Consider the following 23,679-nt stretch of genomic DNA (forward strand, 5'->3'; position numbering starts at 1 on the left):
TTTGGCTTTCCGGCAATCATTAACACATGAAAAGATGGGAAACTTAATGTTGTGTATGATTACCTGTAATACTGGACTTTTCCCATGATAATTGTTTTTATAAATTTGCTACGTAATTGTTAGTTGCTGCTGTACGTACTGATGTGTATATTTAAATTGACCAAAGTCTAAAAACTAAAAAAACTAAACACCAAATAATAAACCGAATTAAAAATACCACAGAAATTAAAAGTTGGAGACAAAAAGGTTTAAAGTAAAAACATAATAGGTTTATCATATCCAATAATGGAATTTAGCAAATAATCCAGCCGGTTGGGAGACAGAGAATCTGAGCATCGGCACCGATGACGACTGTTTTAGTGACAGTTTCCGTTTTGAATGAGTAAGTGGTAACTGTTGTAGATGCGAATGAATTAATAAATCGAGGCTGCACTGGCAAGTTTCTCATCCACGACGCTGGTTCTGAAATATCTCTGACGTCTTTAGACGACGTGATGATGTCCTCATGAAGCGATTGGTCGGCCCGACGACTTTCTCGGATCACATCCAGCGACGGAAGATCCGTTGGCATCACTCTAAAATTATTACAATTCAGTCATTTAAAAAATGATATCTTTCAATGAATAATTTGTACGTTTACTTTTGTGTTTCTGTTGGGACAATGGCGAACTGCGTGTCTTCCGCATTATTGGAATCCAGGAGAGCTCTCTTCCGGCGACACTGCGTTTTCTTCGCAGCCGCATCTACAAATTTAGCTGCGGCAATGCAAGACTGGATGGAGGTGAGAGTCAAAGATGACGTCAGGGTGAGAGTTTTCGTCATGAGATTGTTGACGTAACTGATCAAAAATCGCTGCTGCTGCTGATCTTGTTGTTGTCTTTTAGGAAAGAAGGGAAGTCGTGGGTTGTATACTTTGACCCTTGAATGGACATCCGGATACTCGTCTTCCTCACTGTAATCTTGATATTCCGCTGGCACCGAATCCGGGTTAAATTCGTCATCCTGCAAGGAATATTCCACGTGTAAACACGTATGTTATTTGTAGTATTATGTCATGCTCTATACCTTTGAGTAGGTGATGGGTCTGGTAGGTCGGAATTGGTAGTATTCCGGCTGGATGTCGTCCAGAAGATTTTGGTAAATTCGTTGGTACTTATTGACGGAAGGATATGACGGGTAATAATTCCGCCAAAGCCGTTGACGCTGAAATTGTTGATGGGTGATGGCCACCATCACCGACAGGAAAATCAAAGCTACCTTCATCTGTAAAATATAGAAAAGAATAGAATGTTAATTGAACTACAAAAAAGTTTCGGAAATAAATGAAAATGTTTACATACCTTAGTTTTTGGTAGAAGAACTGTTTGACAAGTCGGTCTAGGTGCAAGTGAAGGATTTGTTTCAGAAACAGGCCGAGAAATAAGCTTTTATATGGTTCCGCGTTGACTGTTGAAGTCCTTGCCATTTTTGTTATTTATGGTAAATGGCAGTACGCCTCACAGCCCATCAGTCGTTTAATGTCGCCCAATTTATTTTTGTTGTCGGCTCTCTGATGGATGTCATAAGGAAGAGCGAAGCTTTTCAAAACAAAATGTTTTAAAATAAACATCAACGGGGTATATGAATCCGGTGCGCTCTGCGTGATTCACTCGAGTTTGTACGTCACACGAGTATTTCGGAGCATCTTATAAAAGGGGAATTCCCGCCTTTTGAATTGTACTAGGAAGCCAGTGCGATAATTAAAGAGCTAAATATGTCCACGGAAAAAAACACACACAATAACGCATGCTCCGCTAGGTACAACACCCATTCCTTGTTTATCGCTCTACTTACATGCGTGTTTTTGCGCGCGGATATTTTTCAAATACCTTCGTCATGGGAACCGTAATTAAAAAAAGAAATATTCTGTAATATTAAATTCTAAGACCTACCATAAGGACCACAATACCGTGAGGGTTACCTTGGGTACGGTAAATGACCGGCGCCGATTATTTTATTTTAAGACAGAGAACAACGAGAACAATTGTTTGTTATTAATTCTAGAGAGTATGAATTCATGATGAAAAGGTAAAGGCCTTAGGTCTGGTAGTTTAGTTGCTGCCATCTTTTATTGATGATGGGAAAGGTTATCTCTGTTTAAAAAAAAAACTTTTCGTAAAAAAATCAGGTGATCAAGTTAATGAACTTACATTTTTCTTGGGATCGAGAAGAAGAATGTTTTTTATTCTTTAGACGCGCTGGTGTTTAACTAGTTTATGGTTGCGTGTACGAGGCTTGAATGAACGCAACAAGTATTTTATTGCCGCTGGATATTATGGTTCTCGCTCTGTGAGAACCGCGGGAAAAACAAAATGGTTAAAATTTGAATTTTAGTTTCTTGTTAAAATTGAGTCGGGTATATAAAATGGCCAACTTTTCAGGCAGTCTTCAACGACTTTTGGTGTTGGTCGTTTTTATTACGCCGCCCAACAAATACCCGGTAATAATAAGACTAAAGTATTATTTAACTACGTTTCGTAATGACGAAAGGAGATGTTTCACCAACAAGGGGATTGCGCTTCTTTTATTTGAGGTCATAACTAATAAGCCGATCAACAAGAAATTTGCTATGTTTTTATGGCCATTTTATTTACCTGCTGTTCTAGAACCCCTCTCCTTTTTTGCCCTTCAGTCCGCTCACCTTGGCAATGAACTTGAACACATCCTATTGACGCTTTCCTTCAACAATCAACATACTGAGTAGCGCTTAACTTACGCATTTTTAACATTACCAACAAGTGTTCTATTTTTCTATTTTATTCAAATAAGGAAATTTGAACCTCGGGGAAAAGCAATATTTATAGGGGGGAGGGTCGATTTTTAATAAATTTTAATCGATATCTTAAGTATTGCTAATTAGAATATTAGTGTCGTCTGCTGTCGCTTTCGTACAAGCTTCGAAAAGGTAAAGGAACGATCGCTTTTTGAACGTGGATGCACGAAAATAAAATTGCAGAAAAATTTGATCGTGTTAACTTTGTCGCAGCTTAGCTTTCCATGCTCTCTACTCCATGCTACTTGGCTGGTAAATACTCAAAATGAAAATGGGATGACCATGGAAGCTTAAATCATAGAAGAGTTGTAGAAATTGTTTCTTTGTCTGTGTGCTTGCATATTATGTATCCTCTTGTTAATGCATGGCAGTTTGTTTTCACTGTATGAAACCTTTTCATCGTTGCAGATTTGAGGCCTGACCGCCTGAGCCCACCTGAGCCAGCCATCATAACAGCAAAGTATTGCTTGTGCTGGACCTCCAGTCAGTTGCCTCCTCGACTCCTCGTCAGTCAGACTGATGACCTCCTGTTGCCTGTCATCAGCAACATTCACAGTATCATTGTCGAGGTAATAATTTTCGTTACTTTTATCAACCTGGATGTGAGCCCTGCATGATGATGCCCAGATGATGCATGACTTGCATAAATGCAGTATAGTACATGAGAACTTTTCATTCTCCTGACTATTAACAATTAAGGTAGACCCCTGGTTTTCAAAACTGTCTTATTTCCATTTCTTCCTTGTTGTTATTTGTTTCTGTAAATATTTCTCGTAACTCATTGTTGACATTTTTTATTTAGATAAACAGCATCCCGTTTCATTGGAGAAACTTCCAGTGTCGACCGACTTTCGATTCCCCTTTCTTTTTAAAATGTCCTCGTGTACGCCCATGTGAATGTGGGTGTATTCACGAGGACTCCCTTTTACCTATCCCACCTGGTGGAGTCAACTTTTCAGCGGATGGATGGAGCACCTGTGGATGGAAGCCTGGCTGTATTTCCCAGGCTTAAAGGTAGGACACACTCATCTCTATTCTTCCTTTCTGACAATTTTTGACTAGTTGGTGGTGTTGATTTTAAATCGTTATGTAGTACGGAGTACGGTTACTCCTGGGTCAGGCAGTTGGCTGAAACTGTTTCATCTTGCCATTTTGTTTTTCTCAGTCAGGGTTTATTAAATAGCTCACGTGTAGAATCACTGCAGATCAGGCCTGTTTTTGTACCTCGCAACTTTGTCTGTGAGTAGACTATCAAATTCAGAAATATTTGAACTTGATACACTTGAAGCAAACTGCAACTTGAACAATTTGGCGCCGAATTCAGATTAAATGCGTCATCCTACGAGAAATATTCGACATGGATGTGGATGTGTGTGTGTGGATGTGATGGATGTGTGTGTGTTTTGGAGTATTATGTGCTCTGTACCTTTGAGTAGCTGATGGGCCTGTTGGTAGGTTGAAATATTTAATATTCCGACTGGATGCTGTCGCCTGAAGATTTCGGTAAAATTCGTTGGTTGCTGTTAAAGGAAGGATAACTCGTTGACGCTGAAATTGTTGATGGGTAATGGACTAATGGCAACACAAATTTACCTATGTCCTTCAACAAAGGCTACTTAGGTCTACGTTGTGTTGATACCTTTTGGGTTAAGCATCACCTTGTTTCGATTTTTCAATTCCCTCATAAGGACATTTGATCCTCAGAGAAAACAGTATTTATGGCTGGCGTTTGAATTAGTTTCTTGTTTAAAATTACTTTATAAAATCCGGGAAAACGTGCAACGCATCCAGTTCGGTGATTTACTGTACTATTAATCAGGTAGTTTCTGATGCCTGCAAAAGTGTATTCTTGTGAATAGATAAACATAAAGGAACAAAAGGACAGAAACTATTCTAAAAGCAAATATTGAAAGAAGTCGGTTTCGTTCCTTTCTCATCTGGCTCTTTAGCAAACAGACCAGCCGGATGGAAGGCAGAGTACTGCAGCATCCCCGCCGATGGCCACGGTTTTTTTGACAGTTGCCGACAAAAAGCTGTAGCTTGTAACAGTGACTGAAGTCACAGAATAATTTAAAAATCGTTTGCCTCTCAAATGTTCCACCGACGACATGGAACCGGAAATTTTATCATCGACTGCTGGCAGTTGTCGATTTTCTCGGATCACATCCAGTGATGGAATTGCCGTTGGCATCACTCTAAAATTATCAATTTTGCAAATTCAGATTCGTCAGAATTGGTTTAAAAAAAGTTATACACTAACCGTTGTGTTTCCGATGGAGCAATAACGAATTGCGCATCTTCCGGAGCACCTTCGAGGATATCACGCTTGCGACGGCAGGGCGTTGCCTGAGCAGCGGCGTCCAAAAACTTGACAGCGGCAATGCAGGACTGGACAATGGTCAGGCTGACAGTTGACGTCTGAGAAAACGTCACCGTTTTAGTCAGAATGCTGTTGAAATTGTTCAAGAAAAATCGTTGCTGCTGTTGCTGGGCTAGGTTATTAAGAAATGGTCGGTAGCGAATCTCTGCAACTTTATTTCTCGAGTATATGTCCGGATAGTCTTCTTCCGCATTGAAATCATCTTGATAGTCATCGGCCACAATACTTGGGTCTAACTCGACATTCTAAATCACATTTTACTTTTGTAAAATTCTGGTTTGTGAACGAAAATTATCAAGAATGAAATTGACTCACCTGTGTGAAGTAGGGCACGGGTCTTACTGGTCTGTATCGGCGGATGGACGGAATGTCGTCTTGAAAGTTGTTGTAATAAATCTCTCGGCGATCAGCGACTATTCTGGGCAACTGTGCTGGGTAGGAATACAGTGACCACCAAGGCCTTCCGCTCGGTTGTTGTTGTTGGAATTGCTGATGAGTGATTGCCACCAAAGCCGTAAGGAAAATTAAAGCTAACTTCATCTGTAAATAACAAAATAATCCATTTTGTGCAAAAGAAGATCAACTCAAGAATAAATAAATATTTTAGTTTAACTTACTTTTAAGTTGAAGAAGTGATGATGAGCCAGTTGGTTCGTCTCTTTTCCGATGCTTAAAGTCGATTGTCAAAAACCTGCGAAGACATAGGTTCTTATATACCTCTCAATTCCACCGGCATTTCCCATTATAGTGTCTTCCCAGGTTCTTAAACCTTCAAGTCCGCAGGCCGGTCTGTAATAGAGTTCTCCTAACGTAAAAACTTGATAGAATTGAGCCGTTTTATTATTGTCTAATTGCTGTTATATTCCTCGGCTCTGTCGGACGCTCAAAAACGGCTAAAAATATCTTCTGTGTACGACGATTTAAATGTACGAATAAGAGAACTCTTACTACTTAATCATATGATGTCAGTATTTTACGACACCTTTTCACCGCAGAATTCCCAAAAAAAGGAGAATAAACAGGATGCTATATCGCACCGGCACAGGAAAAGTGCACTATACTATAGGAAGACATCAAAAGAATAAAATCTAACGCTTCATCATAAAACCCTGTCTCCTTTGGGATATACGCTGACAGCGATGTAACATGTGCTGCTGTGAAAATTTTCAAAATGTATTACCTTATGGTCGCCCTGCCAATTTGATAACTTTAAAATGTTTCGAACACGGCAGGGCTGTACCATATGGGTCTGAATTAATGGTTATTTTTAAATTTTGTCATAAATGTAGTGTTTAATTTTAACAGAGGAAGTTGAAATGGGCAGCATGGCCGATGTTGTGATTGCTCTAATCTGAATAGCGTTTGGATACATTTAAAATTTGGTTGTACTTCACTAGCTATAAAACTTTGACTAAAATGTTGGAAATCGGTAAAAAGATAATGACACTAAAGACTTGACTTTGATTATTACCGACATTTTTCTCAGAGAGTATGTTAGAAGTTTTCGGCACCTTTTTACCATACAATTCTTAATTTAGAACATCAATCAAAAATTTGTTCCAAATCATTAACCTTGAACTTATTGGGCGACTGTACATGTCTGCCATAACGCACGTATCGTTGTATAGAAACTTACTTGCCAAGCGCATTTACCCTTGTCGGCCTGATGTCGACTGATAACTTGAATATGTTTTTTGTATACTGCAGCAGGCGGCGATTTCACGTATGGTTTTGATCAATTTAACGATAAACAAATTGATTGTTTGTTGGTTTTCTTGGCGTAATTTGTGGGTCGTCCTTTTGTATTGACAAACGTTGTCAAATAGCATGCTGGGGAGAAAAAAAGTAAGTTCACGAACAATAGCGTGAGGGTCAACTTGGGTACGGCCAATGACCGGCGCCGATCATGGGTTGCTATATTTTAAGACAGCAGACAACAAGTGTACTTGTTTCTAATTTCAGAGATTACGAATTCTTGATGAAAAAAAGATGGCCTTGCCCTTAGGTCTATTGGTAAATGCTTTCATCTTTCAAAAATGGAATGAATTTTCTGTGCTTATCCCCAGTTTCTTTTACTGGTGATGGTATCTTTGGCCCTGTAGTCTAGCCGTAATGCAATCAACTTTACCACACAGAAAATGTTGTTTCACTTTTTTCGGAAGCTGTCAGTCAGAATAACGAGATCAAAATAACGAAAATGCTTTGACTATAGGTAACAAAAGAGTTATTCTTTATTAGGCACGCTGTGTTGTTACCGGTTTGTGGTTGCGAGTAGAAGGCTTGAATGAACGCAACAAGCATTTGATTGTTGCTGAACCAGCTGTTCTCGCTCTGTGAGAACCGCGGGAAAAACAAAATGGTAAAAATTTGAATTTTAGGTTCTTGTTAAAATTGAGTTGGGAATATAAAATGCCCAAACTGTTCAGGCAGTCGTCAACGACTTGTTATCGCAAGACATTTGGTGTTGGTCGTTTTTATTATACACCGCACAACGAAGGCAATAATAAGACTAAAGTATTATTTAACTGCGTTTCGTAATGACGAAATAAGATGTTGCACCAACAAGGGGATTGCGCTTCTTTTATTTGAGGTCATAACTAATAAGCCGATCAACAAGAAATTTACTAGGTTTTTATGGCCATTTTACCTGTTGTTCTAGAACCCCTCGCCTTTTTTGCCCTTCAGTCCGCTCACCTTTGCAATGAACTTGAACACAGCACGTCAACACCAATTTACCTTGTGACGATTTCCTTCAGCAAACGGAGTTGCGCTCAACTTTCTTTTTCATAAAATCTGTTTTTGTACTTCCTTCAAATAAGGAAATTTTTGAACCTCGGGAAAAACAATACTTGTATTGTTGGCGTTTGAATGAGTTGATTGCTGAAATTGACAAGATCCGCGGAAGACTAAAGACTTGCACCGCCAAGTGATTTTCTGTACTATTATTTCAGTATTAATCGGGTAAATTCTGCCTGCAAAAGTGTATTCTTGTGAATAGATAAGCATAAAGACACAAAAGTACAGAAACTATTCTAAGAGCAAATATTATTGTCAATTGAAACATTTTGTAGACGACGTTTTCAGCACTCCTTTCTTTTTAGCAAACAGCCCAGCCAGATGGAAGACAGAGTACAGCAGCATCTCCACCGATGTTGACGGCTTTTTTGACAGTTTCCGACAAAAAGCTGTAGCTTGTAACAGTGACTGAAGTCACAGAATAATTTAAAAATCTTTTGCCTCTCGAGTTTTCCACCGACGACATGGAACCGGAAATTTTATCATCGACTGCTGGCAGTTGTCGATTTTCTCGGATCACATCCAGCGATGGAAGTGCCGTTGGCATCACTCTAAAATTATCAATTTTGCAAATTCAGATTCGTCAGAATTGGTTTAAAAAAAGTTATACACTAACCGTTGTGTTTCCGATGGAGCAATAACGAATTGCGCATCTTCTGGAGAATTTTCGAGGATATCACGCTTGCGACGACAGGGCGTTGTCTTAGCAGCGTCGTCCAAAAACTTGACTGCGGCAATGCAGGACTGGACAGTGGTCAGGCTGACAGTTGACGTTAGAGTAAACGAAATCGTTTTAGTCCGAATGCTGTTGAAGTTGCTGTTGAAGTTGTTCAAGAAAAATCTTTGCTGCTGTTGGTTATTGGAGAAAGGTCGGTAGCGAATCGTTGAGACTTTATTTCTCGAGTGCATGTCCGGATAGTCTTCTTCCGCATTGAAATCATCATGATAGTAGTCATCAGCCACAAAACTTGGATCCAACTCGACATTCTAAATAATATCTTACTATTTAAAAAATTCTGGTTTTTGACCGCGATAACAATCAAGAATGAAATTCACTTACCTGTGTGAAGAAGGGCACGGGTCTTACTGGTCTGTAGGATCGGCGGATGGACGGAATGGTGTCGTCTTGCAAGTTGTAATAAATCTCTCGGCGATCAGCGACTATGCTGGGCAATTGCTGTGGGTAGGAATACGGTGACCACCAAGGCCTTCCGCTCGGTTGTTGTTGGAATTGTTGATGAGTGATTACCACCAAAGCCGAAAGGAAAATTAAAGCTAACTTCATCTGTGAATAACAAAATAATCCATTTTGTGCAAAAGAAGATCAACTTAAAAATAAATAAATATTTTAGTTTAACTTACTTTTAAGTTCAAGAAGTGATGATGAGCCAGTTGGTTCGTCTCTTTTCCGATGCTTAAAGTCGATTGTCAAAAACCTGCGAAGACATAGGTTCTTATATACCTCTCAATTCCACCGGCATTTCCCATTATAGCGTCTTCCTAGGTTCTTAAACCTTCAAGTCCACCGCGATCGGTCTGTAGTAGAGTTCTCCTAAACGTGAAAACTAATTAGGATTGAGCCGTTTTATTATTGTGTAATTCTTGTTTTATTCTTCGGCTCTCTCGGACGCTCCAAAACGCGGCGTAAAAAATTCTTATGTTATGTTACGAGTTAAGCATACGAAGCTGAGAGCTCTCAATACTTAATCATACGATGTCAGCATTTTTACGACACCTAGCTTTTTACCGCAGAATTCTTAATGTGCGCAATCAAACAGGATATGCTGTAGTATCACGCAGGAGGAATAGTGCACTATACTACCAACAAGACACCAGAAGAATACAAATTAAAATGCTCCGTCATAAACCCTGACTCTGTCTTCTTTTGGAAATACGCTGATAGCGATATATTAACATGTTGCTGTTGTAAAAAAAATTGCCAAAATTGCATTATCTTGATCGCCCTTGAAAAGGTTTTGCGTGCGTAATATTTACCATATGCTTTTCGATCTGAGTAAATTGTTCTTTATAGAATTTTGTCTCTCGCTCTGCAATAGTAAATGTATCGTCTAATAATAACTGAGGAAGATTACCCTAATCAAAAGAGCGTTTTAATATTTAAAATTTGGTTCTATGCTACACTATAAACGGCGCTGCCTTCAGCACGATTAAGTGATGGTGGAATTAAGAAAATGTTATTACGTTAAATTTTGAAGAATTTTCGTCTTTGTCTGTAGTGCAAGCGATTCTGAAATCTAGTGGCTTGTTCAAAATGAGTTGGATGAATCGAAAGACCAACGCATTCAAATCGTGTGGATTTCACTAGCAAATGTGTATTTGTGGTTAAAAGATGAGCATAATAAGATATAAGATTTAAAAAACAAAAAAAAAACTACAGAAACAGAAAGGCAGATATTATTGCAATTAAATTCAGTAGAAGATGCATGGATTCCTTCGTTTTAGCGGTTTTAGCAAACAGCCCAGCCGGATGGAAGACAGAGTATAACAGCAGCTCCGCCTATGTTGACGGCTTTTGTGACAGTCGTCGACAGAAAGTTATAGGAAGTAACAGTGACTGAAGTCACAGACTGTTTCAAAAATCGTTTGCCTCTCAAATGTTCCACCGACAACATGGAACCGGAAATGTTATCATCGACTGCTGGTAGTTGTCGATTTTCTCGGATCACATCCAGCGATGCAAGTGCCGTTGGCACCACTCTAAAATTATCAATTTTTCAAATTCAGATTTCGTCAGGATTAGTTTAAAAAATGTAAATTACACTAACCTTTGTGTTTCCGATGGAGCAATAACGAATTGCGCATCTTCCGGAGTATTTCGAGGATATCTCGCTTGCGACGACACGGTGTTGTCTGAGCAGCGACGTCGATGAACTTGACTGCGGCAATGCAGGACTGGACGGAGGTCTGGTTCACAGTAGACGTCAGAGTGAACGTCACCGTTTGAGTCAGAATGCTGTTGAAGTTGCTAAAGTATTTTAAGAAATATCGTTGTTGCTGTTGCGCTACTTTATTGGAGATCGGTCGGTAGCGGAACTCTGACACTTTCTTCCTTGAATGCGTGTCCGGATAGTCTTCTTCCGCATTGAAATCATCTTCGTTAAAGTACTCGATTATACACGTGTCGTTGTAGAAATTTGCCAAGCGCATTGCCTTGGTATGTCGGACTGTCGAGTCATAATTCGAATAGGTTTTGTAGGCGGCGATTTGCCATATGGTAGTTATTAATTCAATCAAATTGTTTGTTTGTTGTCCGGCCTTCTGTATTTAAAAAAATGTCTAATAACAGGGGGGAGAAGAAGTGAGCATGACCAATTTTATATTTTGATTGCGCAAAAGTAGTATAATCAAAAGAGCTGGTTTTTATATTTTCCCATAACAATTTGCAATAATAAGTTATGATATTAATTTCGAACCGAGCGGAGAAAGGGTTAATCTATCCGTGAGAAATGTTCGTAATCCATCAGATGAGGTCGATTTTCCCCTCTCTATGTTGTTGTGATGGAGAAATCATAATTTCTCGTCCACAATGTGACAGGAGAAACTTTTGAGATGTCCCAATTAACAATCACGAAATGGCATTAATAGCAAAACGAGTTTCTGAGTGTAGAAATCATTTGGTGGAGAAAATCAGTCCGCGGGAAACCCAAAAGAGTGGGCCCCATCATTTTCTCCTGTCTACTGGTTATTTAAAAAAATATTTAATCATTTAAAATGATCTCCGGGTTATTCTATAGCATCCATATTTAGACAATAAAATTGACGCCACCACCACCGGAATGTGATGTTTTCATTTTCCATCCAAAAATGGAAAATTTTGATTTTTGGCTTTACAACAAGTTGCAACACCAAGTCACTATACCTTAAATGGTATTTCGTTTATATTAGTGTATTTGATCTACCTGTGTGAGTTGCCGTGGGTATATTATCCTTATTTCGACTGAACGAAAAAAAACTGATTGCGGAAGGTAAGTATACGGGAATATATAATTCCGGTCTTGGTGCAAACAAGACCTGCAAGTAATCGTAACGAGGCCATAAAATCTAAATCGTGAAATTGGCGAGCACAAAATGTCGGAATTATGTGGGTCAAACAGGAAGAAAAAGTATTATTGAAATGACTCTCTCTTTGTCGACTATATAAACTCGACTATGATGGACTTTTAGTCATCAGTTCTTCCACTCATCATCTCAAGTCAACATGAACAAGCTGGTAAAAAGAAATATAACAACTTTTTATTTTACAATTCTTTTTTTGGCTAAATTTCAAACATTTCACTTAAGATAAATTTTTTTATTAATTTTTTAAAAATAGTTTTTCATTGCCGCCGTCATGGCTGTCGTTGCCGGAGCTCCTCAAGGTAAAAAAGAATCTGAAACTGCAGCAGCACCCGAAATTGTCGTCGTAAGTCAAGCCGACGTCCGCAATCTGGACGGCAGCAGCCAATGGAGGTCTGTATAATATAATAATAACTCATCATCTTCTTTTTATATTCAATGATATTATAAAAATGTTGTTTGATTTATTATTTTTGTTTTGTTGTTGACATTTTTTTTATGATTCAGCTACACCCAATCTGATGGCGCCACCAGAGAAGAGAGTCAAGTCCAGAAAAAGTTCCAGACAGTTTCGACGGACGCTTATGGCAAGCAGACGGTCAACGACGTGATCGGTAACACCAACGCAGGATCGTCCTTCTGGATCTCACCCGAGGGTCAGAGAATTCATTTGACGTGGGTCGCCGACGAGGGCGGATTCCAGCCCAAAGGCGATCACTTACCTGTCGCTCCGGTCCACGTTTACACGCTGCCCGTCGCCCCCGCCCTGCCCTACCAACGCACCGGCCTTGGCTATTAATTTCAATCTTAATCAGATCGAATTTTTGGCTGCTGACGTTGTATTTGTTTGTTTGAAAAGTTTTGTCACCTTGTGCGTTGACTACTGTCGATGTGATTCGTTGCTGGAGAAATAGATTGCATCGACTTTTGTCTGAACAACTTGCGCAATAATCAAGTCGATCAAATCTGAATTTGCTTATACATAAACGCGGAAAAGCTCGATCAGCTTCACGCTTTGATAACCCCCATAGCTTCTTGGAAAAACGAGTTAAATTTCGCTTTCTAACTATATCCATGATCTTTGCGGTGTCATATCTTTTGAGTTTTGATTCCCTTATTAGGTTTTCTAGAATGAAGAGCGGAAATCTGTTTGAGGTCGACGGGGACAATTGAGCGGCAATCAAAATTGAGAATGACGACAGATTGACAACCAGCAAACAGGTTTTTAAAATAACGATCAAAATTGACCTTATAGTATAAGAAACACTAATGTAGTTTTACAAAAATCAGCAAATGAGTTTGGCAAACGAGTTTTGCCAAGCGGACGGTATAACTACTTTAATATGCAAAAATATAACTCCGATCTGTAATCCAATCTAGAATTTGGCCTCGTGTATTTTGAAATAATGGGATGCCTGACATACATCACGTAGGATAGTGCCACTTATTACAATTTATAATGTCACTTTGTCAAGAAATATGCAGCACACATGATTTTTGAACTATTTATCAAATCTGGGTGAGTATAGTTTCAATTAATATTTAGATAACAATATTCCTATTGGGTTGATGCCAAACAAAATTCAGCTGTTATACTTATACATACAGCTGAAGAATCAAATCCTGACCCCGGCTTTTGAACTGGACGACGAACAGCTGTTATATTTGATTAGAAAGTTACCCCGAATTGACCTTTCTGTGTACCAAAACCACTGACTGCTAATTAAGCATGTGAATTAAAGTCGATCAAAGTGTCAATAGGGAAGTTTATATGATCTGGCGTGTGTCACGAGAAGGAGGTTACAATTCTTACCAGAACACGTGTAAGTAAATAATTCAAAAATCACTTGTGATGGCTTGCGTGCAAATCCTCACGTAGGCCGTCAATAACTTATCGTATAACAAAATAGCTCAATCAGCATTTCAGCTCATCTCTGAGTCGGGACCTGTCGACTATAAAAGCCGAAAGAAATCGACGGAAGAGTATCACTTAGCTGTCTGTTATTTCCAGAGCTAAATCAACTTTCAGCATTTCCCAACCATGGCTTCTTTCAAGCTTATTGTTCTTCTCAGCGTATTAGCTTTGGCAAGCGCTTACTCTCAAATGGTATTATTTCAATTCAAATGTAATATTTTTATTGTTAATAAATACCACATTTCTATATTTGATACAGCCTGGCACTACCATGACGACTGTCACTACCACCACTACCACCGTCACGGCTGATGAGGATAGCCAAGGCCTGCTAAACTCTTTTGACCGCAGTATTATCCGCAAGACCTGGGACCAGGCCAAGAGAGATGGTGACGTCGCTCCTCAGGTTCTCTTCCGGTAAGGACCAGCATTTTCCAATATTAACATATTTCTGGGCTTTTCAAATCAAAAAAATTGTCTGGATGATTTCCAGTTTCATCAAGGCCCACCCCGAATACCAGCAAAAGTTCTCCAAGTTCGCCGGAGTTCCTCAATCGGAGCTGTTGACCAACGGCAACTTCTTGGCCCAGGCTTACACCATTTTGGCCGGTTTGAACGTCGTCATCCAATCCCTGTCCAGCCAGGAACTGTTGACCGCTCAACTCAACCTTCTGGGAGGTGCCCATCAACCCCGTGGAGTTACCCCTGCCATGTTCGAGGTAATATCAAAGATTTTCAAATCTTTTCTCTCTCTAATTATTATTCTAACTTTCCAATAAAAAGGAATTCGGTGTGATCATTGAGCAAGTTCTTGAAGAGGAACTGGGAGGATCCTTCAATGCTGAGGCCAGACAGGCCTGGAAGAACGGAATCACCGCTATGGTCGCTGGCGTCTCCAAGACCCTCAAGTGAGTAGTATCTTATTGTAATAGAATGTATCATTTAACAAACGATGCTGAATCCATTTTCAGGAACCCCGAAGATTTGGCTGATCCCCAGACTAAATTGTCCCGTCATCAGATCCGTGATGTCCAAAGGAGCTGGGAAAGTATGAAAAGCGGCCGCAATGCCTTGATCTCCGCCATCTTCATCAAGTGAGTTAAACATTAGTCGAATTATAATATCGAATGGGTCTTTTTAATTCATTTGATTTTCAATATAGGCTCTTCAAGGAGACTCCCCGCGTCCAGAAACATTTCGCCAAGTTTGCCAATGTTCCAGTCGACTCTCTGAGAGGCAACGGCGATTACAACCAACAAGTGGCTCTGGTCGCCGACCGCCTGGACACCATCATTTCCGCTATGGATGACAAATTGCAGCTTTTGGGCAACATCAACTACATGAAATACACCCACGCTAAGCGCTCCATTCCCCGCAGCACTTGGGAGGTGAGAGCGTCGAAATTGAAGCGATTTCATTCATTCTGTTATTTTTAATAAATAACGTTACATATTTTCTTTCAGGACTTTGCTCGCCTGCTCGGAGAAGTTCTCACTTCCAAGGGCGTTTCCGCTTCCGATATGGAATCGTGGAAAGGTGTGACTGCCGTCTTTGTCAACGGAATCGCTCCCAAGAATTAAATTTATTGCGACATTTTTCATCGCACTTGATTTAAAAATTGGAAAATTGGTTTTCAATTGGTTTGTAGGATAGGATGAGGGTGAAATACAACCAGTTCTGATTATATAATACTTTCTCTGTCAGACATATTTTATCAGTTTAATTTTAACATTTTTGGCTGCTGTCATTTTTTTTAAATCTTTTAATGTCACCATGTGTTGACTGTCGATGTGATTCATTGCTAAAAAAGTAGATTACATCGACTTTTGTCTGAAAAACTATTGCAATTTTGCAATATAATCAAGTCAATCAAATTCAACTTTGGTTACAAACAAATGTTGACTTGGACCATATCATGAAATGCGGAATAGCTTATATATTCTTTCCCAATCTGCTGTGGATGAAAGGTTGCAACGCAATAGATAACAATATTCTCATTGGGTTGCCAAACGAAATTCAGCTGTTGCTGACATTTGTTGAACTGTGAGAAATCAAATCAAACCCGGCGGCTCATTTGAACTCGACGACAACAGTTGTCTCATTTCATTACGATAAGCTACCCCGGATTGACCTTTCTGTGTACACCAAAACCCCTTGCACTGCTCTAGTTATTCATGTGAATCAAAGTCAAGAGTCTCAGAGACGTACTATGTATGCACGATCTTGTGTGTCACGAGAAGGTTAGAGGAAGTTATATAATTCACACAAGAGCAAGTGAAAATGACAAAATGAGAACACATCACTCGGAATCCTGCTGAATGATGGTTTGTGTGCAAAACCTCTGTCCTCAACGGATATATAGGCTGTCAAAATAATAACTTATCGCAACAAATGTAGATCAGCATTTTTCAGCTCATCTCTTTCGGATCTGCTGTGGGTCGACTATATAAAAGCCGAAAGAAATCGATGCAAGAGTATCACTTGGCCGACTGATATTTTCAGAGCTAACTAACGATGCTGGCCTCTTTCAAACTGGTTGTTCTCCTCAGCGTCGTGGCTTTGGCTTGCGCTTGGCCTCAGGTATGGCATTATATTTGAAGTCAAACGTAATCATATTCTCATCATATTTTGATTGTTCTATTTTGCAGTTTGGCAGTAGCAGCATAACGACTTTCCCGACAACCAGCACCATCCCGGCAAAGGAGAATAGCCAAGGCCAAACTTCCAAACTCGACTGTTTTGACCACAGTATTATCCGCAATACCTGGGACCAGGCCAAGAAAAATGGCGAATTTGCTCCTCGGGTTCTTCTCCGGTAAGGACACGACCATTTCCAACCATTATAGATGTAGCTAAGCCTTTTGATATAATAATATTGACTGGATTATATTTACAGTTTCATCAAGGCCCACCCGGAATACCAGCAAATGTTCGCCAAGTTCGCCAGCGTCCCTCACTACAATCTGCTGAGAAACGGCGATTTCTTGGCCCAGGCTTACACCATTTTGGCCGGTTTGAACGTCGTCATTCAGTCGCTGTCCAGCCAGGAACTGTTGGCCGCCCAATTCAACCTTCTTGGAAGTGCCTATCAACCTCGAGGAGTTACCCCTGCCATGTTCAAGGTATATATTGTGCTATCGACATATTTCTTTATTCACATTATTTCTCTAATTATTTATAATTTCTAAAAAGGAATTTGGTGTTATTATTGAGCAAGTTCTGGAAGAGACGCTTGGAAGCACCTTCAACGTTGAGGCCAGAAAGGCCTGGAACAAAGGAATGGTCGCAATAATCGCTGGCATCTCCAAGACCTTAAAGTGAGTAGTATAGCTATAAAAAATCTATAATTTATAAAAGCGACCCTTAATTCTTTTCTATAACGATGAATCCATTTTCATAGGAACCCCGAAGATTTGGCTGATGCCCAGTCTAATTTGTCCCGTCACCAGATCCGTAATGTCCAAAGGAGCTGGGAAAGTATGAAAAGCGGTCGCAATGCCTTGGTCTCCGCCATCTTCATCAAGTGAGTTAAACATTTCCGAACTAAACCTATATAACGGCGTCTTATCATTTGATTTGTCGATGATGAAAGGCTCTTCAAGGAGACTCCCCGCGTCCAGAAACATTTCACCAAGTTCGCCAATGTTCCAGTCGACTCTCTGAGAGGCAACGGCGATTACATCCAACAAGTGGCTCTGGTCGCCGACCGCCTGGACACCATCATTTCCGCCATGGATGACCAATTGCAGCTGTTGGGCAACATCAACTACCTGAAATACACTCACGCCAAGCGCTCCATTCCTCGCAAAACTTGGGAGGTGAGCAAGTTGAAATAATGATGAAGCTGATTTCAAGTTACATTTTTCTTATATTTATAGGACTTTGCTCGTCTGCTCGTGGAACTTCTCCCTACCAGGGGCGTTTCCGCTTCCGATATGGAATCGTGGAAAGGTGTGACTGCCGTCTTTGTCAATGGAATTGCTCCCAAGAATTAAATTTCTTACGACATTTGATTCCGCACTCGATTAAGAAGAGATATGAAATAGAAAATTGGTTTATTACAATTTGCTTACAGGATAAGTATGAAATGCAAACCATTTTGTGAATATTCTTTCTCTGCATGTCAGACATATTTTATTACTTTAAATTTTAAAGCGGAAATATATATTGATTATCATGGAATATAATTTGTATATAGCTCCTTTGATGTGGAAACTAAGGAAGAGAAGTCCAGATTTCTCGGTTCCGTTTATCACGATGTGTGGCGAGAGACACACCCTCCACACTGCCGGAACGGAATTTTTCTGTTACACACGGTTATTATTATTATGTATTTCATGGTATATACTCTTTCGTTCTCTCTTAGCCTATATAAACGGGTCATTGAACATTGAGGAGAAAACAACAACTTTCTTTCGGGTTATTGGCTTTTTCTTGCCGAGATTATATTGAGTCAACTGAATCACTTCTGTTTTATGTAAGCATAAAGTGATGAGTATTACATGTGTTAGGACTGATACTCACCATTCTGTACAATCAAATTATAAAAGGCAATTGCAGTATTAAATGCGGGATTTTTAGATTTGACGGGTTGAAACAAAATGGAATAGAAATCAAATAGAAATAAGTTAACGCCCTTGACTGTTGCGCAGTACGTAATAATAAGCTCATCCAAACTGTGTAAAATACACAGCTAGGGGGGGATAACACGGACTCTCTGCCGTGTTGCAACAGCGAGAAATGGAAGACAAGTAAAATAGGAAAAGGAAACAATTCTCCCGAATGGGACACGAAAGTCTCGCGTCGTGATAGTGACCAACCACAAAAAGCGAACGTCCATTGACAATAATCGTCTCCTTTTTTCCCGTCAAGTTTCCCTTTTCCTTTTTCCCAGCAGCAGCAGTGGACGACATAATAATATTTCATTATCACCCTGACCGAAATTGACAAGGGTGGCCAGTTACTATTATAACATGTACCTGATGCAACCGAGCTAAGTATATAAGTCGGTAGTGTCGACTCGATTAAGTCACCAGTCACTTTCAGTCGATTCCACCACCAACAACTACTCCAACATCATGCAGGTTCTCTATTATTACTATTTTTCTTATTACTAGCATCAAGAAATAGTAATTAATAATCTTTTATTATTTTCCCGGTTGTATACAGGTCCAACTCATCCTTGTTTCCCTCGTTGCATTGGCTGTTTTTACATCCGGAGAGGAACAGCCCAAATACACAGACACTGTCGCCAAGTCATCCGACCAACAGGTAAAATAATAGCTTACAGCTGACTGTGTTCTATAGCCTCAATGAATTAATTATTTTGAATAAAACAATTTTAAATAGTACGCTCCCATGCCTCACTCGTTTGCCTGGGAAGTGAAGGACGAGCCGAGCAAGAACGACTACTCGCACCAACAGGAAAGCGACGGCAAAGTCACGACTGGATCCTACCGCGTTGCCTTGCCCGATGGCCGCACCCAAATCGTCACCTACACGGCCGACCAAAACGGATACGTCGCCCAAGTCAAATACGAAGGAGAGGCCCAATATCCCGCACCTTCTTCGTACAACAACAAACCAGCAGCGAGTTATCCGACCGAACAGGCGAAACCAACAACAGCTTACCCCCTTGTTTGAATGGCCCGAACCACTGAAGCTCAGCGATCCTTATAGGAACATAATGAACAGGTGCATTTTCTCCAATTGCTAAATGCATTATTGGTTGTGAGTTTGTTTGTAACTAAATCTCTTGTAATATATGAAAGTAATGTAAAACGTTAAAGAACTCGTTGCGATTTTATGGCATCTTGGTGATATCCCTGAGAGATTTTTAAAATTCTTATCCCTGAGAGATTTTTAAAATTCTTATTTTAAAAAGCCGAAGGCTTACCGCCTTTTAAGGGTGAGAGATTTGAAGAAACAAAAGTGCAGACAGCGCTCCAAATACTATTAACCCTGAGAGGTCCCTGGGGAATTGGGCGGGGGGAGACGAAAACGGTTTTCGGGACTTTGACGCTCTCGTGATTCACCGATCACGACGCGACCTATCCCATTCGACGGGGAATATGGTTTTACATATATATTGACTAATTTTTAGAACTATCTATATATTTAAGGGGAAATTGGGAGCAAAAAGGGGGAAAAAGAGGGGAAACTTCAAAAATACATTGCACATACGATTCCACACAATTAAAGGGTCTAATCAGTTCTAAAGGGAAGAAGAACTTTCCATTTAAACGAAAAGACTAAATTTGCGAGGGCTTCTTTAAGGTTCACGAGATATCTGTAAAAGAAAAAGACACCCAGATTGAGTTTAGTTGATTGTTTGTTGACTAGCAGACGACGATAACTTTTATCGGTGTGGCGTGTGGGTACTGGCTACTGGGGCGGCTGGGTATTCATTGGAATTCATCGATCTAATGTAAGAATGTTTGTGATTCATTTCATCTTGTGAAACACTGTGGTTATCTTTCTAATTTTAACTATTGCAGGATTCTAATAAGAAAAAAAAACCATGCCTCCAGTGTCACAACTGATGATTCCTTTACCCATCAAATGCCAGATTGGCAGATAATTCAATATGTGGGTGCTGAATGAACTGGTAAACATAAAAAATGGAATTGACAATAGGTGTTCATTATGTCACTAATCTTTCTGTGTGATGAAAACTAAATCAACAAATTATTTGCAGATTACATTTATCATCAGACATCTCTCCCTTTCTTATGTCTTGAAGATGACGACAAGTTGCTAGTTGATTTACATGTCACCCTTACTGATATCCTAGCACACCATACTTTATTCGGCATACAAAAAAAGCTTTCCCTTCTGGGTTACCCTAATTTAAAAGGCCTTGATGATGTAATGGTGCTATGCCAAAATTTTATCAACGTAGAGAAATTAAAGCTGCAGCTGTGGGAAATGGAATTGACAGTATGTAGTCCTTATTCAGTAATCTTTCTTTGTGATCAAAACTAAACCACAAAATTATTTGCAGATTACATTTCACAGACACATTTCAGTTTCAGAAAGTGGAGTTTTGTCTTGAAGATGACAAAAGTTGCCCGTTGATTTACATGTCACCTTAAGTGATATCATAGCAGGAGCTTGTCATTTAGAGAGTTCGTTACCATACTTTATTTGACATGATTGTTTTATAGTTATTTCATTTTGGTTTTTTTTAGGCGAAAATTTTGTCTTGAAGATGACAAGTTGCCAGTCGATTTACATAACAACCTAAGTGACATCATAACAGGAACTTTTCATTTTGGTTTTTTTTATATTTTTAGGTACTCTAAAGCAAGAGCCTTGACATGCAAAACTATATTTCATTCTGGCCCAACAATAAATAGTGGGAAAACTTATCATGTTCTTGAAAGGTTTTTAAATTCAAATCAGGAGTGTATTGTAGTCCATAAATTTTTTAATTCAAAATCAGGAGCTTATTGTGGTCCCTTAAAATTTTTTACATCTGAAGTGTATTGCAAATGCAATCAGCGTGATTGTCCATGTGATTTAGTAACTGGGGAAGACAGAAATTTTGCCAGTGATATTGATAAATCCCCTTGTTCCCATGTATCATGCACTGTTGAAATGATCTAAGTGAACACTCCATAAGAAATATGTATTAATTGCCAATGTTATTAAATTATTTATTTCCCCCGCCTGATTATGATATTGTTGATGAAAACTTGAATTTTCATAGGCTGCTGTTATTGATGAAATTTCAGAATTCAGAAATTCAGAAGGACCCTAGTCGTGGTTGAGCATGAACAAGAGCATTATTGGGTGTAGTTGCTGAAGAGGTGCATGTTTGTAGTAAAGCCGCCGCAAATGATGTAGTATAAGAAATTCTCGTGCAAGCGAAGAACTCGAGACGCGTCGATATATAATGGTTTTACGGAGCTAATTATCGAAGATGCATCTCTTGGAACCTTAGACAAGATTAGACCGGAAGACTTTCATTTGTTTCAACAATCATCGCTACCACATAGAACTAAATTAGCGCAAGCCAAGAGGTTAAATAATCCCGATCACCCCTGTAAAGTTCTGGTTGCTATCGATAATTGGCATGGGATTGAATCTAAATATTGGCTGCGTTATATTTCGGTAATTACCCAGTCTCAAGAAAACTTTGCCCGAAAAACGGTTTACCAATGCAAATTTTTGAAACGGGTCAAGTTTCAGTTCAATTTTGCGAGACCACGGGCACACGAACAACTAGCGTCATATAGTATAGTCGTATCAGAAAAAATTTTTGACCCACCCAAATTTGAAAGACAAAAGACGGAGATTTTATTCCACACAAGAGGTGCAACAGTGAGAGTATAAGATGACGAACAGAGAAAACAATACGAAAACTAAATTTTTAAATTTCCTAATCAAGAAAAAAAACGAAAGGAGACTTATAAAATCTCGAAGGTGCCACAGAGGGGCTTGATCCCTGAGAGATTTTTAAAATTCTTATTTTAAAAAGCCGAAGGCTTACCGCCTTTTAAGGGTGAGAGATTTCAAGAAACAAAAGTTCAGACAGCGCTCCAAATAGTCTTAACTGTGAGAGGTCCCTGGGGAATTGGGGCGATTCGTGATTGGTGGAAGGGGTTTTCGGGACCGTGAAGCTTTCCTGCTGCTCCGATCCCGACGCGACTAATCTCATTCGATGTAGAATGACTTTTTACATAGGTAATGACTAAATATTTCAAGTATTAACGAAAATAACGAGAGATTGGGAGCAAAAAGGGGAAAAAAATGGGAAACTTCTAAAATAGATTGCATATACGATTCCACAAAATTAAAGAGTCCAATTAGTTCTAATGGAAAGAACAACTTTCCGTTTAACCGAAAAGACTAAATTTGCATTACTTATTTTGTGGTTCGCGAGATATCTGCGAAAGAAAAAGACACCCAGATTGACTTTTAGCTTGATTGTTGACTAGCAGACGACGGTAATTTTTAACAGGCTAACAGTCAATCTGCTTGTGGCATGGCGAATTGATTGATTGAATGTTTGTGATAGATTTCATCCTCGTGAAACACTGTGTTTATATTTCATATGTAAATCGAATAACTTTTGCTGAATTCTAATAAGAAAAAAAAACCATGCATCCAGTATCACAACTGATGGTTCCTTTACCCATCAAATGCCAGATTGGCCGATAGTTCAAATGTGGGTGCTGAATGAACTGGTAAACGTAAGAAATGGAATTGACAGTAGGTTTTCATTATGTTACTTATCTTTCTGTGTGATGAAAACTTAACAAACAAATTATTTGCAGATTATCTTTATCATCAGACATTGCTACCTTTCAGAAAATATGTCTTGAAGATGACGACAAGTTGCCAGTTGATTCATATGTCTCACTTACTGATATCCTAGCACACCATACTTTATTCGGCATGCAAAACAAACTTTCATTTCTGGCTTTCCCTCACTTAAAAGATGTTTGTTTCCATAATTGTTTCACATTATTGCTTATACAGTAATTTCATTTTGGATATTTTTATATTTTTAGGTACTCTAAAGGAAGATTGTGGTCCCTTAAAATTTTTGACATTTCAAGTGTATTGAAAAAGTAATGAACGTGGTGTCCAATGTGATTTACTATCTGGAGAATAAAGACATTTTGCTATTACTACTGATGAATCACCTTCTTCTCATGTATCCTGCACTGTTTAAATGGTTCCAGTGAACAA

General features: G+C 39.3%; 7 protein-coding genes and 1 long non-coding RNA gene across 9 annotated transcripts; 5 read left to right on the forward strand and 3 right to left on the reverse strand.

Annotated features, from left to right (window-relative positions):
* Positions 1 to 209: 209 nt before the first annotated feature.
* On the reverse strand, positions 210 to 1,425 carry LOC124205463. Its single transcript, XM_046602904.1, has 4 exons — positions 1,341 to 1,425; positions 1,066 to 1,263; positions 641 to 1,002; positions 210 to 575 (listed from the first exon to the last, which is right to left on the reverse strand). Exons 2-4 carry the CDS (start codon positions 1,261 to 1,263, stop codon positions 293 to 295), a joined length of 843 nt encoding a protein of 280 aa, XP_046458860.1. The 5' UTR covers positions 1,341 to 1,425; the 3' UTR covers positions 210 to 292.
* A 3,210-nt stretch (positions 1,426 to 4,635) lies between these two features.
* Positions 4,636 to 5,871, reverse strand: LOC124205469. The gene is made up of 4 exons (XM_046602912.1): positions 5,810 to 5,871; positions 5,508 to 5,732; positions 5,073 to 5,437; positions 4,636 to 5,007 (listed from the first exon to the last, which is right to left on the reverse strand). The coding sequence occupies exons 2-4, from the start codon at positions 5,730 to 5,732 to the stop codon at positions 4,758 to 4,760; spliced, it is 840 nt and encodes a 279-aa protein (XP_046458868.1). The 5' UTR covers positions 5,810 to 5,871; the 3' UTR covers positions 4,636 to 4,757.
* A 2,287-nt stretch (positions 5,872 to 8,158) lies between these two features.
* Positions 8,159 to 9,450, reverse strand: LOC124205468. The gene is made up of 4 exons (XM_046602911.1): positions 9,351 to 9,450; positions 9,049 to 9,273; positions 8,605 to 8,975; positions 8,159 to 8,539 (listed from the first exon to the last, which is right to left on the reverse strand). Exons 2-4 carry the CDS (start codon positions 9,271 to 9,273, stop codon positions 8,290 to 8,292), a joined length of 846 nt encoding a protein of 281 aa, XP_046458867.1. The 5' UTR covers positions 9,351 to 9,450; the 3' UTR covers positions 8,159 to 8,289.
* A 2,635-nt stretch (positions 9,451 to 12,085) lies between these two features.
* On the forward strand, positions 12,086 to 13,001 carry LOC124205472 (larval cuticle protein 65Ag1-like). Its single transcript, XM_046602915.1, has 3 exons — positions 12,086 to 12,219; positions 12,322 to 12,458; positions 12,573 to 13,001. Exons 1-3 carry the CDS (start codon positions 12,208 to 12,210, stop codon positions 12,862 to 12,864), a joined length of 441 nt encoding a protein of 146 aa, XP_046458871.1. The 5' UTR covers positions 12,086 to 12,207; the 3' UTR covers positions 12,865 to 13,001.
* A 1,023-nt stretch (positions 13,002 to 14,024) lies between these two features.
* Positions 14,025 to 15,669, forward strand: LOC124205471. The gene is made up of 7 exons (XM_046602914.1): positions 14,025 to 14,172; positions 14,240 to 14,397; positions 14,474 to 14,699; positions 14,764 to 14,888; positions 14,952 to 15,074; positions 15,143 to 15,368; positions 15,444 to 15,669. The coding sequence occupies exons 1-7, from the start codon at positions 14,107 to 14,109 to the stop codon at positions 15,558 to 15,560; spliced, it is 1,041 nt and encodes a 346-aa protein (XP_046458870.1). The 5' UTR covers positions 14,025 to 14,106; the 3' UTR covers positions 15,561 to 15,669.
* Positions 15,670 to 16,382: 713 nt separating this feature from the next.
* LOC124205470 lies at positions 16,383 to 18,162 on the forward strand. The gene is made up of 7 exons (XM_046602913.1): positions 16,383 to 16,560; positions 16,629 to 16,795; positions 16,877 to 17,102; positions 17,173 to 17,297; positions 17,381 to 17,503; positions 17,573 to 17,798; positions 17,859 to 18,162. The coding sequence occupies exons 1-7, from the start codon at positions 16,495 to 16,497 to the stop codon at positions 17,973 to 17,975; spliced, it is 1,050 nt and encodes a 349-aa protein (XP_046458869.1). The 5' UTR covers positions 16,383 to 16,494; the 3' UTR covers positions 17,976 to 18,162.
* A 757-nt stretch (positions 18,163 to 18,919) lies between these two features.
* Positions 18,920 to 19,768, forward strand: LOC124205477 (larval cuticle protein 9-like). The gene is made up of 3 exons (XM_046602919.1): positions 18,920 to 19,064; positions 19,150 to 19,251; positions 19,330 to 19,768. Exons 1-3 carry the CDS (start codon positions 19,059 to 19,061, stop codon positions 19,621 to 19,623), a joined length of 402 nt encoding a protein of 133 aa, XP_046458875.1. The 5' UTR covers positions 18,920 to 19,058; the 3' UTR covers positions 19,624 to 19,768.
* Positions 19,769 to 19,805: 37 nt separating this feature from the next.
* Positions 19,806 to 23,621, forward strand: LOC124205479. Of its 2 annotated transcripts, none has more exons than XR_006879339.1 (6): positions 19,806 to 20,407; positions 20,478 to 20,616; positions 20,678 to 20,919; positions 20,984 to 23,196; positions 23,262 to 23,427; positions 23,499 to 23,621. It is a non-coding gene; the product is annotated as an uncharacterized LOC124205479 (long non-coding RNA). The 2 variants fall into 2 exon arrangements; XR_006879340.1 differs by having other exon boundaries at positions 20,984 to 23,171.
* Positions 23,622 to 23,679: the final 58 nt, after the last annotated feature.

This window comes from Daphnia pulex, chromosome 10, assembly GCF_021134715.1.
Source record: "Daphnia pulex isolate KAP4 chromosome 10, ASM2113471v1".
Taxonomy (NCBI): domain Eukaryota; kingdom Metazoa; phylum Arthropoda; class Branchiopoda; order Diplostraca; family Daphniidae; genus Daphnia; species Daphnia pulex.

What these genes read in the sequence shown, in the direction of transcription:
- LOC124205463 (XM_046602904.1), bottom strand. Translation starts at nt 1,263, where the DNA reads ATGAAGGTAGCTTTGATTTTCCTGTCGGTGATGGTGGCCATCACCCAT. An exon ending in GACCCATCACCTACTCAAAG is followed by an intron (nt 1,003 to 1,065) that starts GTATAGAGCATG and finishes TATTCCTTGCAG; the next exon opens with GATGACGAATTTAACCCGGA. An exon ending in GTCCCAACAGAAACACAAAA is followed by an intron (nt 576 to 640) that starts GTAAACGTACAA and finishes TAATAATTTTAG; the next exon opens with AGTGATGCCAACGGATCTTC.
- LOC124205469 (XM_046602912.1), bottom strand. Translation starts at nt 5,732, where the DNA reads ATGAAGTTAGCTTTAATTTTCCTTACGGCTTTGGTGGCAATCACTCAT. An exon ending in CCGTGCCCTACTTCACACAG is followed by an intron (nt 5,438 to 5,507) that starts GTGAGTCAATTT and finishes AATGTGATTTAG; the next exon opens with AATGTCGAGTTAGACCCAAG. An exon ending in GCTCCATCGGAAACACAACG is followed by an intron (nt 5,008 to 5,072) that starts GTTAGTGTATAA and finishes TGATAATTTTAG; the next exon opens with AGTGATGCCAACGGCAATTC.
- LOC124205468 (XM_046602911.1), bottom strand. Translation starts at nt 9,273, where the DNA reads ATGAAGTTAGCTTTAATTTTCCTTTCGGCTTTGGTGGTAATCACTCAT. An exon ending in CCGTGCCCTTCTTCACACAG is followed by an intron (nt 8,976 to 9,048) that starts GTAAGTGAATTT and finishes GATATTATTTAG; the next exon opens with AATGTCGAGTTGGATCCAAG. An exon ending in GCTCCATCGGAAACACAACG is followed by an intron (nt 8,540 to 8,604) that starts GTTAGTGTATAA and finishes TGATAATTTTAG; the next exon opens with AGTGATGCCAACGGCACTTC.
- LOC124205472 (XM_046602915.1), top strand. An exon ending in GACGGCAGCAGCCAATGGAG is followed by an intron (nt 12,459 to 12,572) that starts GTCTGTATAATA and finishes TTTATGATTCAG; the next exon opens with CTACACCCAATCTGATGGCG.
- LOC124205471 (XM_046602914.1), top strand. Translation starts at nt 14,107, where the DNA reads ATGGCTTCTTTCAAGCTTATTGTTCTTCTCAGCGTATTAGCTTTGGCA. An exon ending in CAAGCGCTTACTCTCAAATG is followed by an intron (nt 14,173 to 14,239) that starts GTATTATTTCAA and finishes TATTTGATACAG; the next exon opens with CCTGGCACTACCATGACGAC. An exon ending in GCTCCTCAGGTTCTCTTCCG is followed by an intron (nt 14,398 to 14,473) that starts GTAAGGACCAGC and finishes GATGATTTCCAG; the next exon opens with TTTCATCAAGGCCCACCCCG.
- LOC124205470 (XM_046602913.1), top strand. Translation starts at nt 16,495, where the DNA reads ATGCTGGCCTCTTTCAAACTGGTTGTTCTCCTCAGCGTCGTGGCTTTG. An exon ending in GCTCCTCGGGTTCTTCTCCG is followed by an intron (nt 16,796 to 16,876) that starts GTAAGGACACGA and finishes TTATATTTACAG; the next exon opens with TTTCATCAAGGCCCACCCGG. An exon ending in TTACCCCTGCCATGTTCAAG is followed by an intron (nt 17,103 to 17,172) that starts GTATATATTGTG and finishes ATTTCTAAAAAG; the next exon opens with GAATTTGGTGTTATTATTGA.
- LOC124205477 (XM_046602919.1), top strand. An exon ending in CCAAGTCATCCGACCAACAG is followed by an intron (nt 19,252 to 19,329) that starts GTAAAATAATAG and finishes AATTTTAAATAG; the next exon opens with TACGCTCCCATGCCTCACTC.